Source organism: Lynx canadensis, chromosome A3 (genome assembly GCF_007474595.2).
Source record: "Lynx canadensis isolate LIC74 chromosome A3, mLynCan4.pri.v2, whole genome shotgun sequence".
NCBI lineage: Eukaryota > Metazoa > Chordata > Mammalia > Carnivora > Felidae > Lynx > Lynx canadensis.
In genome coordinates, this window is record NC_044305.1 from 25,027,817 (window position 1) to 25,042,948 (window position 15,132).

The 15,132-nt window shown below is 45.1% G+C and overlaps 1 protein-coding gene and 1 pseudogene across 2 annotated transcripts in view; both read right to left on the reverse strand.

Moving 5' to 3' along the window:
- Positions 1-655: 655 nt before the first annotated feature.
- Positions 656-15,132, reverse strand: part of CBFA2T2 (CBFA2/RUNX1 partner transcriptional co-repressor 2) — a 138,053-nt gene continuing 123,576 nt past the window's right edge. Inside the window, exons 9-11 of one of the 2 annotated variants that reach the window (XM_030309785.1) lie at positions 10,527-10,595; positions 7,073-7,260; positions 656-1,715 (exon numbers count right to left, since the gene is read on the reverse strand). In XM_030309785.1, the coding sequence (XP_030165645.1) occupies positions 1,416-1,715; positions 7,073-7,260; positions 10,527-10,595 (557 nt within the window). In that variant the 3' untranslated portion in view covers positions 656-1,415. Of the gene's footprint in view, positions 1,716-7,072; positions 7,264-10,526; positions 10,596-15,132 lie in introns of both variants that reach the window. The other variant, XM_030309784.1, reaches the window with a different exon arrangement.
- Positions 14,384-14,511, reverse strand: LOC115511400 (annotated as a pseudogene).

A 15,132-nucleotide genomic window follows, 5' to 3' on the forward strand; every position in this document is an offset into this window, starting at 1 on the left:
GGAAGAATGTGTGTGGCAGTTCCTGATATTTTAAAAGAGGTATAGGTGAGGTCACCTTTGGAGAGCCAGGTAAGAATCTAGAAAACTTCCTGATGATGGGAAGGAAAATTGGTGAGCCTCTCTCAAAATGGTTGTCACACTTCACAGAACTTTTCTTAGCTCAGAGAGGGAAGGTATCAAACAGATACCATAAAGGAAACCGAGACTGTATGCCTGATAATAAACTGACATCATATGTACTATGGACGAGGTTTGAAGAATTCTTTCAGGTCCAGGAAGGCTGCTGAGATGTGAGCAGGCCTTGACTGCTGAGGCAGGTCCTAGCCACAACACATCACATCCTATGGGACAACCATAGCTTAACAGGGGCCAAAGAGAGACCACGAGAAGATCCACACAGTGATCTGGACGTGCGCGGTCTGAGATAAAAGGGACACAGAACAAGACGACTGTGCAAACAGCCAAGCGGTGACAAAAGGTTCTGCATTTCCAATAGATAATCCATTCAATGGTTTGACGATACTAGTTTGGCCAACATGCTCAGAGAGAACAGACTATCCACAGTTGAGTCTTTCTCCCTCAGACCAATCCATGCGCTGGAAACTACTTCTGCATAAGCAAAATCAGGTAAGAGAGAAAAAAATGAGTCCCAAACTAAAGTAGCAAGCCAGGTTGGAAAATCTTGTCCAAAATGATCTGTGATGCTTGGAGGAAGTTTTATTTGTTTTTCATTATTACGGGTGCTTTTAGTGAAATGGTAACTTATTTCCTGTGATTTCTGATACTCTTAACAAGTCTGAACAGCAGGGTCGAAGAGAGGGTCCTGAGTGCTGCTTCTGCCTGCCCATGTCCGGGGGCGGGGGCTAGTCAGTGGCATCTGCTGAGGGTGGAAATGGGGCTAAAGGAGCTGTTCCAGGGCAAGAGGGGCCACCCCCATCGGAGGGAATCTCCTCCACGGCCTGCTGTCAGCTTCCAGGCCTCTGCCGCAGGAGGACGGTGGAGTAGGCGGCAGTGTGTGGGGCGAGCCCCCTCCAGCCCGGCCGGGCACCTCTGACGGGTCTGCTGCCTGGAGAGGCAGGGAGGGGAGCTGGTGGTCTATACTGAGAAGGGGACGGCCACGCCAGTTTCAGCTGGAACGGGAACAAACCTGGAAGCCAAGAAAGGAGGAGCGGCTCTGGCTAGCTGCCTGTGTGCAGAGAGAGTGGCACACTAGCTCCCCCAAGGACACAGACAGGAAACTGGGGCCAGTGTCCGGAGGGGCTGTGGAGCAGTGTTGGCTGGCCTTGCACTCTTCCTGCCTCCACTTCACTCCGTGCTGATGACCCAACAGCTAACTGCACTGGTTCAAACAGCCGGGCCCCCTGTGCCATGGTTTGCCGTGCTGTGAGGTCATCAGAGGGAAGTGAGTCTGGGGCTCAGAGTCCGTTGGTGTCGATGGCTGTCACAGAGGCAGGTGTTGAGGAGCGTGAGGTGGTGGCCGAGGTCTTGTCCAGAGCCGGGCTCGGCACGCTGCAGTCGGTGGACCTGGCCGAGGAGCCCCTCCCTCCAGGAAGCAGTGGCCGGCTCTGGCTGTGGGGACTCTGGCCGTGCAGGTTCTGGCCACAGAGGCGGTGGTGCCGCTCCCAGTCCTTGTGCTGGCAGAAAGAGCCGCAGTATCGTGCGATGTTGCAGCCGCTGCAGGTCTCGCTGGCCTTGCGGCCACAGTTCCAGCAGTTCTGCAAGACACGGGCACGGGTTAGTTGCTTGGATCTCGCGGGGCAGGCTTATCATCACTTGTCACCTGTGCTACATGGGGAGAGCGCGGCATTTGGAGCTACGTGTACCTGTGCTTGTCCCGCCTCTACTGCGGTTTGCTCGTGCGTGGGAAACACACACTCCTCTCGGAATCTCCTTCATCTGTGAGGAAAACCACCTACCACAGGCCGGAGGGACAGCAAGACGAAGGGTGCCAGGGGAGGGCAGGTGGGAGGTCTCACACCGCCCACCAAAGGTACCTACTCATTGTTCTGAGTCCCATTTAATCCTCAGCGCCCAAACCAAACTCTGTCCTGGGGTCCCCGATACCACGCATGCAGACGTGTGTTTAGGTAATGTTTCTTCTCTCGCTCCTCCCAACAGAGGAATGATCTTGGGTGTTTCCACCACCAACACCTAATCCTTTCAAGAAAAGTCCCCAGTCAGGGGACCAGGATGGGCGTGTAAGAGTGGGTAGTTGTGCTACTTCCTCTGTGCCTGTTCTCCGTCAGGGATCTGTCTTGTCAGGGGTGGGCTGGGAGTCACGGGACTGCTTCTGGCTCGTTTAAGGGAGCCCTACAACTCCTCAGAACTCAGCGGCCCAGAAGGTTCCTTGCCACTCCTTCCACTTGCCGGAGAAGGGGCAGGTATTGCTGGGGCTTAGCAGAGATGCATGGGGGTAGGGGTGAGGAAGGGAGAACACCAACCAAGAGAGCACTAATTCCGCCAGAAGGGATGAGCCACGCTGAGACCTGGTTAGTGCTATAAAGAGCAGTCGTGAAAGGCGCCGAACAGTTGTTGAACAGACAGCGTTGGGCTTCCCCCAGTCATCTAAGGCAAAGCAGCGTCATGAAGAAAGCTGACACCAGTGCGACTCCTGGCACCTGCCCCTTGGAACTCTCTCTTCCCTTAGGCTCCCATGAGGACCCCACCAGTGAGCCTGCCCCTGACGCCTTCAGGACCCACCTACAAGAGAAAAATCCTCTGGCACTGGCCAGATGAAACTACCACGAGCAGGCAAGGCTTTGTCAGGTGTCACAAAGGACTTGAGCACCAGCTGGCCGGCACCCCCCTCCCCCTCCACAGGTTCTCCAGAATGGCAGAGGCCGGAGGCCGGGCCTGACCACTCTGTAGTCTCCTCAGGGAAGAAAGACACTATCCCCAGTGAAATCTGACACTTGCTCAAGTATGAAACAACAGACACGTGCGTGGTGCCACCTAGCCCACCTTTTGCACTGTGCAGATGGGACACCGAGAGCCAGCAGGCAGGGACGTGCCTAAGGCTATGAAGTGATCACGTGTCTGTGTCAAGCCTGGAACCTGGACCTCCTGGCTCAGCCAGACTCAATGTACAAGCTTAGTTCTGAAGAGCTTACAAAGGATTGCAGACTCCCTTCAAACACAACTGGCTTGTCAGGAAATATACTCGGGGTGGCCCAAACTTGCCCAGCACCAACAACAGAGGACCAGAATAGGTGACCGATGGCTTTCCCAGGTTACATTTACAGAACCTCAAGCAAACTACAGTTCCGGAGAATTTCATCCTTTTGAGCCCAGTAGGCTGGCCCCAAGTGATGCCGTGGCAGAACATTATCACTTGTGGGGAAGAAATCGGTTATTGCCCACGTGGGGCTGCTGTGGAAACACAGGCCAATGAGTCGGCCCCAGCCGAATGGGAGAGCCTCTACTAGTTCTGTCCAAGCCTGCAAGAGCATCTCAAACCGGGAAAGAATATTAAAAAAAAAAAAAAAAATTAATGTTTATTTTTGAGTGAGAGACACAATTCAAAGCGGGCTCCAGCTGAGCTGTCAGCACAGAGCCCGATGCGGGATTCAAACTCATGAACGGTGAGATCATGACCTGAGCCGAAATCACTTAACCAACTGAGCCACCAGGCGCTCCTGAAATGGGGAAAGAGTATTAAACCACTAGTTTATCATCTTGGCTGCCCTTATATATTTAAAATAGATTATTTCTGAATTTATGGGATACAATAAAACAAGGTAACTGGCCCCCACAGAGGCAGGATCAGAGAATGCAAGAGCAAGGTGGTTAGTGCCAGAGCAGCGAGAGTAAAAAGGATACTGTAGGTTCCCTTTTCCTGTGGCTTCTCCCTCCTGACAATCACGAGGCTTTTTGCCAAGATATAAGGCAAAACTGTATTATTGTACATGTGGTTGCCCTTCAGGTCAGCACTCCTCAATGCTGGAGGGACACATGTGGCAAACAGTCCTTTGTAGCGAGTAGGGAGAGATTATAAACCTTGCGAGTTACTGGCCAAGTCAGAAAGGGGACTGCAGAATTTCCTTTGTTAAGCAAAGAGTCTATGCCATTATTACGGGTTCCTCTGCTATCTGGAAGTGGAGCCTTCCTCTGAAACCTTCTGTAAGCTGAATGGTGGAAAGTGGAAAAGCAATTAGCATTAATTTACATGGAAAAATTTCCAGACCCAAAAAATAACTTCTCTTAGGCTCTTCCTTAGGACACATCTTGCTAATGGATGCACAAAATAGAGATAAAGCACAGATGCTCACAAACCCAGTTCAAAGCTCTCACAGCTGGATTGCTGAGGGTGTAGTTCCCAAGGAAGGAGCTTGGCAGGGCCACTCTTGCTGCTCAGGGCGTGTGCTGCTTCTAGAACAGCTCACTGCGTAACAAATGCTGAACGCTATTTTTGCTTTTTGCCTTTTCTCATAAAAGTGAAAATCCTCCTCAGACTTCTTTTGGCAAGTGAAAACAGGTACTATCGTACATCTTTTGTAAAAGCAAAGGCGTAACGTGAACTTTCAAAAAGCAGGGGATACCTGTACTCTAAGTGTGGCCTGGGGACCCACCTGTACCAGAATGACCTGGGGCTTATCAAAATCCCTGGGATCCTTCCCAGGCCTTCCTGACCTTATTGCAAACCTGGCCCAAAGGAGAAACGACTACCCATCTTACAGTCAATAGCTAGCTCATTAGGTTTGCAAGGAAATCCAGGCTGAGGACAGAAGGTGTCTTTTGGCAGAGATGAGGACACATCTTACTGCATCCCTGTGCCCGAGAGCAGACTCTTAGGGTCTGGCCTCAGAGGACGCAGCTGTTCCGTAAAAGCAGGAGCTGCCACAGCTTATACCTGTGTTTTTACACCATAACAAAATCCTTTCTGTCTACACAGTGCATTACAATTTAAAAACACTTGCACAGTCACAATTTTGATCTCATTTATTTTGTAAAAACTATGAGACCAGCAGGCCAGGAGCTGCTACAACACTCACTATACAGAGAAGGAAACTGAGTCCTTAAGGTACGGTACACTGCCAGTATGAGGGGGGAGTGGGACTAGAACTCAGGACTCTTAACCTCCATTATACCCCACCACTTCTGAGAGAATGAACAAGAATCCCAGAGATGCCTGCTGGACTTCAAGTAGAATTTTCTGGATGGGATAAAGGGAATTCAGCCCATCTGGACCGATGCAAACTAACACACAGCTTAGGTCCTGCTAACACTCCCCTGCTTTGGAAAGTTGCCTGGGATGGATGCTGGTGCATGCCTCACCTGCAGGCCTCTTTGTGCACTGTTGAAAATTACAGGTCCCAACACCCCAATGCTATAAATGGAGAGCTGAGATTTAAACCATGCAGTCTAGATCCAGAATTCATGCTCTTAGCCAAAATGTTACACTCCTTTTTTTGGAGGTAGACACAGTTAAGGGTAAACACAGATATAAAAGCAGGTAAATATGAACAGATAATGATATTGATAATAGACAGCTACAGATACAGGAGTAAATACCACAGAGATATCCCTGCTCAAAAACAATTCTAAAGAAAAAGCTGCCAGGGAGAAAGGCAAGAAGAGGGTTAAAGGAACCATTTTCTTACAATTCAGTGCACTTGTTAGGGTGCTACAACAAGGAATTTTCCAACATCGTCTGTGATAGCCATGTGATGCCTAGGCACGTTCACCCTTACACAGCCATGCTTGGCACTGCTACGCTGATGGGGATCACTTACGTGGGATGAGGTAATAATGTTTCTCCAATTTAAAAAATTTTTTTAATGTTTGTTTATTTTTGACAGAGAGAGAGAGAGAGAGAGAGAGAGAGACAGAGCACGAGCGGGGGAGGGGCAGAGAGAGAGGGAGACACAGAATCCAAAGCAGGCTCCAGGCTCTGACCTGTCAGCACAGAGCCCATCGGGGGGCTTGAACTCACAGACCGTGAGATCATGACCTGAGCTAAAGTCGGACGCTCAACTGACTGAGCCACGCAGGGGCCCCTGTTTCTCTACTTTAAAAAACAACACAACAACAACAAAACCCCACCCAGTTCTTTATGTCTCAGTTGGTAGATGGATCTGCCTACTTAAAGAAACAGGTTTGTTTCAGGACTTAAAGTTTATCCCAAAGCTAAAAGATGACAGAAATGAAAGTTACAGAACTTTACATTCCAAAGGACTGTTAGAATGTTTGTGTCATATGCTTTTTTCTTTCCAGTTTGTTTACTTTTGTCCTCACTGCAGTACAAGAGTATCCTGTACACAAACATCACTGAGTCCTGGGCTTGGGGTCTTGAAGAGGTAGGCACATCTGCCCAATCTGTCACTTTATCCATAAAAGAACTATCTTCTTTATAAACAGACCAAATGCTAGAGGGCCCCACATCTCGTTACCCCCACACCCTGGCTTTAGCACTGTGGGATTATGACAGTTAAATCCTCCTAAGCTCCCATTTCCTTTTGGGAAAATCGGAACCCAACAATACCTACCTTACAGGGTCATAGTGAGGATTAAAAAGGCAACATACATGCTTAACTCTGTGTCTCTGGCACACGGTGAGCCCACTAGTCAACGGTAGTCACCATAATCATGCAATTCCACAAACTCTGTCTTTAGGCTGAGTTTTCAACATTTAAACTGACAAAATGAGCCGATTCGTTTAAGAATATAATAATTAAGAAAGAAAATTCTCGGGGCGCCTGGGTGGCGCAGTCGGTTAAGTGTCCGACTTCAGTCAGGTCACGATCTCGCGGTCCGGGAGTTCGAGCCCCGCGTCGGGCTCTGGGCTGATGGCTCAGAGCCTGGAGCCTGTTTCCGATTCTGTGTCTCCCTCTCTCTCTGCCCCTCCCCCGTTCATGCTCTGTCTCTCTCTGTCCCAAAAATAAATAAACGTTTAAAAAAAAAGAAAAAAAAAAAAAAAGAAAGAAAATTCTTCTGGTACTAGATAAAAATTACACTCGTCTAGTTCAAGAGCACTGTTGTGTCTTACTGCCTAGCACTTGAGAAAACCGTGAGCCTGGTCACTGCAGCTGCCCCAGCCCCAGTCCCCAGTCCCCGGGGCTAGCAGAACTCTGACCTCTGTTGACTCTTCTTGCTCATTTATGACGAGGAAGGCGTCCTCTGCGGCCTGCCGTTTGACGTCCGCTATGGTTTGCTCCATCCGAGCTCTCTCTGTTGCAATCACTTCAAAGGCTTTTTGCTCTGCCTCAGCAACGGCTTTCTGTACTTCTGACATGGCCTGAATTTTCACCTTATTCACAGCTTCTTCTAGAAGAAAGTGACAGTAAAATTAACTGGCCGAGAAATCTTTCCCCTCCCACTCCCTATCGCTTGCAAGAAGAGACAGAGCTGAAACGAGAGGACTTTTCCAAAATTACAGAGGGTGTAACATACAACATACTCTTTCATTTTTATTCTTACACTCACTTGCCTGTTCGTGTATTCATTTGTTGGGTGTGTAGATGGAAGTAGGCACTGTGCCATGGGTTGGGGATACCTAGAGGACTAAGATGGGCCCCATATTCTCCTAACTGTGATCAAGTAGAAAAGTGGTCAGCTCTACAAGGGGCAGGGGAGGATCAAGAAAACGTGTCCTGGTTGAGACGGTAAGTGGAAATGAATTTTTGGACAAGTCTCACATCCTATGCTAAGGACTTTGGCCCTTTTTCTAAAGAAAACTTGAACTCCTGAAGGGTTCTATGCAAAGAGAAAAGACTGGAGGCAGAGACAGCCTGGGAGAGGCTGGGGCAGTAGACATTCAGCTGACAGAAGAGACTGAATTTAGGCGGGAACAAGTGGCACAGAGGAAGGGATGGGGCAGAATGAGGCAGGTGGCAGCTATGGGTCTGGAGGTGAAGCTGAAGGTGGAGAACGCTAGTGCTATGAAATGCAACGGAGAGTGGAGGCTAGTGAGAAGACTGAAGTGCTCTGGGACGTCCAGACACAAATGTCCAGGAGGCAGTTAGGGTCAGAAGACTGAACTTGGCAGAGAAGCGCAGGCTGAAGATACAGATTTGGGCACGCCAGGAGCCTGGGTTTCCAAAGCCCGGTCCAGTCACCACCGCCTCACTTGATTCCTGATCACTTCTTCCCATCACTGCCATCCTGCTTGGTCTCCACAGAACGGACACTCCAAATGGCATACTCTTCGTGTTGAGCCTCATCTCTAAGTTCCCCAAGTGAATGACCTCCTTCCCGAGTCCACACAACTGGAAAACCCAGAAGCCTAAGGAAACTCCTTTACTGCTTGGTTCTTTCACATGGCCTAGGCTCAAAGAATCAAAGAATGTTCTAGGCTGCCATCGTAGGCTTCGATCTTATCACTCTAGCCTTAAGAAAAAAACCTGGGACGCCTGGGTGGATCAGTAGGTTAAGTGTCTGACTTCGGCTCAGGTCATGATCTCACGGTCTGTGAGTTTGAGCCCTGTGTTGGGCTCTGTGCTGACAGCTCAGAGCCTGGAACCTGCTTTGGGTTCTGTGTCTCCCTCTCCTTTACGCTCTCTGCCCCTCCCCCACTCGTGCGTGCTTTCTCTCTTTTTCTCTCTCTGTCTCAAAATAAATAAATGTTAAAAAAAAAAAAAAGACATTTTTACTGCAAAGGACAAGGGACAATGCTGAACTGACTTGACACTGACCTCTGTGCTTCCTTTACTCCTGGTATCCAGACAGGTCCACTGTGGCCCACCACAGCTACCCATCATAAGCCTCTTCTTAGTTACCAGATATAGGTGTCTTAAGCCAACATAATAATGCCCTGAAGTACCTTTTTTCCTTTCAGGTTAAGGACAATCAATAAGAGTCAGTGTTTGAATAACTACCTTGCTAAAGTCATCTAAGGTCACAGATGACACCACAGCAGAAGAACTCAAATCTAGCTGGTTCAACACCAAATTTCGGCTCTTAACCATAGTTAACCCAACGTTATCTCGCAGGCAGGAAATCACTAGTTATCGAGATCTTGTACATGGTAATCTTTCTACCTTAACAACTACTCTCTTCATTTCCCATAATTCTATCCTACTTCTTGATGATATACAATTCCCTGTTTCCAACTGCAAAGATTTTCCAAGTTCCTAAGTAGTTTTGCAAATTATTTTTAATGGCAAAATAAATTTTGATAACATGCTTTTGAAAGGAAGAATTCAAAAGCATGAAACAGGAATGATTTTAAGAATTTGCATGCACTGGGGTGCCTGGCTCAGGCAGTAGAGCATGCAACTCTTGATCTCAGGGTTGTGAATTCAAGCCCCATACTTACAAATAAAATCTTTAAAGTGCAAGCAAGGGAGAGGGGCAGAGGAAAAGAGAATCTTAGGCAGGTTCCACATTCAGCATGGAGCCTGATGTGGAGAGCTTGATTCCATGACACCCTGGGATCACGACCTGAGCCAAAATCAAGAGCCAAACACTCAACCGACCTTGCCACCCAGGTGCCCCCATCTTGTACCTTCCTGATTGCCAGTAAGAACAATAATCTATAGTATGTCTATTCTTATTTTCCACAATTTGTTCCTATCTTTTGTCTGTTTGTTTATTACGGTCTTGATGCTTCTAGAAGAGTCTTGTGAAGGTCAGGTATTAACTTTTGTAGAAGTAAATTTTATCTGGGGCACCTGGATGGCTTAGTAGGTTAAGCGTCTGACATTGGCTCAGTTTGTGATCTCGCATTTTGTGGGTTCGTGCACTGCGTCAGACTCTGGGCTGAGAGGTCAGAGCCTGGAGACTGCTTCAGATTCTGTGTCTCCCTCTCTCTCTCTCAAAAATAAATAAACATAAAAAGAAAATCCTCAATTAAAAAAATGGTACTGGAAAAGGGAGGCTAGAAGGAAAAGGCGGCTCGGGGCACCTGGGTGGCTCAGTTGAGCATCCGACTCTTGCTTTTGGCTCAAGTAATGATCCTAGGGTTGTGGGATCGAGCCCCATGTTGGGCTCCACACTGAGCATGGAGCTTAAGATTCTCTCTCCCCCTCTCTGCCCCTTGTACACTCACATTAATTAACTAATTAATTAATTTAAAAAAAAGGAGAGGAAGGCTCATATCTGGACAAGGGCAGGATTAGGGACATGGTGTTAACCGCCCCATCTTATCACAATAGGCAGACCTACCCTCCTCTAGTCTTCTAGAAAATAAGGCCCACCAAGAACAGTCTTGACAAAGTTAGGGACAATGGAGGTGAAAGGAAAAGCAGGGGGCTGTTCCAAGACCAGAATGAACGAAATGTGGTAGTGCGTGGACATAGTGTGTGTAGATTTGAGTGAAAACAGGCAGAAATGAACTGAGCTACATGTTCAGAAATAAGGCATATAAACAGGGAAGGAAAAGTTGGTTACTTAATGCCTTAGGGTGGTGCAGAAGGGTGTGCAAAGGACTTGGACAGACTGTAGGGAGTCATTCCAAATTCTTGACCTGCAAAGTAACGTGAGAGGCAGTCCAGATGTATGGGAAAGCTGGGGAAGGAGAGGTGGGAGCCCCCAAATTTGTGCTCGCAAATTAGTGCGTATATGTGATCTAGAACCAGACAGACACGTACCAGTTTTTTTCCAAAACTCCACAGGTACATATCCTGTTCCTGGCCTACTGTTGAATTCTCGCTGAGAATCTACAGAAGAGATAAATAGCACAGGGTTAGAAGCTGTCTATAAACAATATGTTTTATTTTTATGAAAATTTTTAATGAAAAATAGCGCCTCTCACTCACCACATAGATTCGAAGATACATGTTCACTTAGTGCAAAAATTATTCTGATAAGGGATAAAATCAGATAGTAAAGTATACTTAATATTTAGTTGTAAAACACATACATGCATGCACGTGTGTGCGTGCCTCAAATAGTAACAGTATTCCAATTCAAAGGAGTAAGATTAAAAGTGATTTTCACTTCCTTCTCTTATCTATATGTTCTTATCTTTTCCCTATGAACATGTATGTATTTTTATGATACTCCCTAAAAAATAACTACAGATACTTATACATATGTATGTGTGCATATCATATCCAGTTTAACTTCCCATCATGCACAGGTCTCTCTCAGCGGCTCTGTAGATATGTCAGAGAATATGGCTTTTGTTTCTTGGCAACTCTGAATTTTTACATGTGATTTAAGGCAGTTTCCTTCAAAGTTTCTTAAAATGCTTACAAACAAATAAAAAGCAAGTAGTAAAGAAAATATTCTGATCTGGAACAGTGCATTTCAAATGTAGCCCAAGGAGGAGACCTACAGGGTTGCTGTGAAGGACGTAAGGGTGGAGGGTGACTTATATATATGTATATATTTTTTTTTATTGTGATTTTTAAGATATAGTGTTTTATAAGAAGTGGTTCCACTGAGTTAAAAAAATTTTTTTAAGGAGTCAATCCCAGAAGACTTCTCCATTTCCTTATGTTTTACTGAGGCTAATATACAGTTTTATGCTCTGAATACACACCAAACCATGATGCAAAGAGGAATCAGGGGACCAGTCAGTTGACAGGGGAGGGTAGCCCGGGATGAAATGTTTGCCAAAGGAGCTTTCTAAAACGGTTAGTCCTCATGGGAATGTCTAGGGACTGGCTGTGAGGCAGGAAACTCCCTGGGGTAGGGAAAGGATCTCTCCCATTCCAGGGGCTATCAGCACAAAGAACCTACATCGATATCTCCTACAGAGATAGGAGGGGATAGGAGGCTTTTTCTAAATCGTGTAAAATACAAATAAAATTACCATTTTCAATATAATTCAGAGACATCCAGTGAAATCTTTTAAGTTTATTTATTTTGAGAGAGGGAGAGAGCACAAGAGCGCACACTGGGAGAGAGGGAGAGACAGAATCTCAAGCAGGCTCTAGTGCTGTCAGCACAGAGCCCGATTTGGGGCTCAATCCCACCAACCACGAGATCATGACCTGAGCTGAAACCAAGAGTCGGATGCTTAACCAACTGAGCCACCCGGGTGCCCCATAGTATTTTCACAATGTTGTGCAACCATCCTCACTATCTAGTTTCAGAACATTTCTATCACCACAAGAAGCAATCCCATAAGTTTAAAATATTGATAGGACTAGTACTTTTTTGTGACACTGAGGTCTCTAGAAGAGCTACCAGCACTGTCGATAAAATACAAATGGAAGGGCTCTCTTCAACACAGGTGAGGTGCCTGTTTCATGCAGCCACTTGTCACATACCTAGAAACCCAAGGATGAGATTCATGAAATAAATACAGGGAAAAATCTAGGATCAGAAGAATCAAAGTGGCACAAGCTAGAGAAGGCAGTGGGTCATTTTCAACAGAATCTTCAATAAGGAAAATCAGTGAGAAAAAAGGTCTGAGTATATAGACAAGCTGCCATTGGTATTAAATAACAGAAGAAACACTTGTTTACTTGTGGGGCTATGGGGGAAGTCTTGACCAACCAAAAGAAAAGCCACTTCACTTCAGTTAGCAATATGCCTTGGTCATATCCTTTATATCTGCCTGGTCCCAGCATTTTATTTCTCTAACAGATGAAAAAGGTGAGATGCACTTGACCCTAAAGGAACTTTTCAGCTTACTCAGGACATAGCTGGAAACTAGGGACATTTTCATGACATTTCCAGAAGCCAGAGTAACTGTTTTTATATCTCTAACACAGAAAGGAACAGAAATCAGTATTTTCAGCTGGTTCACTAAAAAAACTAGAGTGTCAGAGGCACCTGGGTACCTCAGTCACTTAAGTGTCTGACCCTTGATTTCAGCTCAGGTTATGATCTCATAGTTGGTGAGTCTGAGCCCCATGTTGGGCTCCATGCTGACAGCATGGAGCCTGCTTGAGATTCTTTCTCTATCCCTCCCCTACTCATGCTCTTTTTCTCTCTCTCTCTCTCTCAAAAAAAATAAATATGGGGGCGCCTGGGTGGCTCACTCTGTTAAGTGTCTGACTTCAGCTCAGGTCACAATCTCGCGGTCTGTGAGTTCGAGCCCTGCGTTGGGTTCTGTGCTGACAGCTCAGAGCCTGGAGACTGCTTTGAATTCTGTCTCCCTCTCTCTCTGACCCTCCCCTGCTCACACTCTGTCTCTCTCAGAAATAAATAAACATTAAAAATTAAGAAAATAATAACAAAACAAACATAAACAATAAAAACCTCTATAGTCTCAAAGGCTATTGTAATCAAAGGCCAGACAGATAATGCAAGTAAATTGGGTCAGAAATGGGCAACTAATGGTATTGTGGTCATGTAGGAGAATGCTCTAGTTCTAAATTTTTTTTTCTTAATGTTTATTTATTTTTGAGAGAGACAGAGACAGAATGTGACTGGGTTGGGGGAGAGAGAGAGGGAGACACAGAATCTGAAGCAGGCTCCAGGCTCCGAGCTGTCATCACAGAGCCCAACGTGCGGCTCGAATTCATGAGCTGTGAGATCGTGACCTGAGCTGAAGTCGTACACTCAACCAAATGAGCCACCCAGGTGCCCCCAGAATGCTCTAGTTCTTAGAAGAAGTAGAACAAAACATTTAAGGCTAGTGTCATGAATACTTGGGGGAGATTGTACCTATCTGCCAATCTATAATGGGGTAAAGCAAATATGGCCAATGTGGAAAATGGCTTAGGTATAGGGCATATATATGAGTGCTCACTTTTAACATTTTTGTGTTTGGGTAACTTCAAAATAAAAAACCGGGAAAAATGTTCTTTTAAGTATATGCATAGAAAATTCTGTATGAACAGACTAATTTGTTAATAAGTGAGTTTATGGGAGCAGGAGAGAAAAACTGGGTGGCGGCAGGATTTTCACAATTTATATGTTCCTGTATTGCTTGACTTTTATACAATGCAATCCATTAAAAAAAACTCATTTTAGATAATAAACAAAATATCCAAGAAAATGAAGTGGATCCAGCATTACCAGATATCAAAACACAACGTAATGCCATACTAATTAAAAGTTTGATATTATATTGGGAAGTGGTATAACATAATGGCTAAAGAGTGTGTGCCAGTTCCGGAATGCCAAACTTACAATCCTGACTTAACTATAATGTGACCATTTTGGCCAACTTTTTAATTTATTTAAGCCTCAGTTTTGTCATCTGTAAAAGAATATAATAGTTCCTATATCTCAACAGGTAGTTTTGAAAATACACGCGACAGGTTTAGCAATGGCTAGAACACAGTATAGAGCCCAGATAAACTATAACTGATAAGTGATATAGTCAGAAAGATTAATGAAGGGGATGCTGAGGTGGCTCAGTTGGTTAAGTGACTCTTGATTTTGGCTCAGGTCATGATCTCACAATTTGAGTTTGAGCCCCTCGTCGGGCTCTGTGCTTACACTGCAGAGCGTGTTTGGGATTCTCTCTATCCACCTCTCCCCCTCTTGTACACACGGATCTCTCTCTCTCAAATAAATTTTAAGAGAAAGATTAATGAAGAAAACAGACTGAAGTATTTAACAAAATGTAGCGTCAGATAATTACGTCATTTCAATATTTAAGTTTTCAATTAGCAATAATCGCGCCTCGGATAAACTTCATTAGCTACGATACTGCCACTGCGCAAAGCTTCGTCATTTCAATATTTAAAGGACAGGCATCAGTTAATCGATAGGAAAATTTAAACAATTTGGGAAATTTTAAGTGAGCTAATTCCAAACACACAAATGTGCATATAACATAGATGAAATTTGTTGTACCTTGGATAGGGATCAAGGTCAAGTAACAAACTATAAAGGGAAATGATGAATTTGATTCCATAAATATTAGCTATCCCATCGATCAAAACAAACCAAGGTGGGGTGGGGGAGAAAACAAAAACAAAACCAAGATCAAATACAAGAATGCCTATATTCACAGCCCATTAATTTTATAGCTGAGAATATATCCTACAAGAGAAATGCAAGATGTTTGAAAATCCTTACACATGAAAAATTGTAAATATTGGATTACACACTGAAAAACAAAAATAAAACAAGGAAACAATATGTAATGTTTAACAACAAAAACGGCATAAGGAAATTATGAGGTACATACATGTTAGAATACTGTATAGTCATTAAAATTATGTTTATAAAATCTTTAATGAAGTGAGAACATGCTTAATATGAACTTATGTTTTCAAGGAAATAATACAAAGTTGTAACAGGATTCTCAGATACATTTCAAAATTCTTCAGTGTGGGATGATGA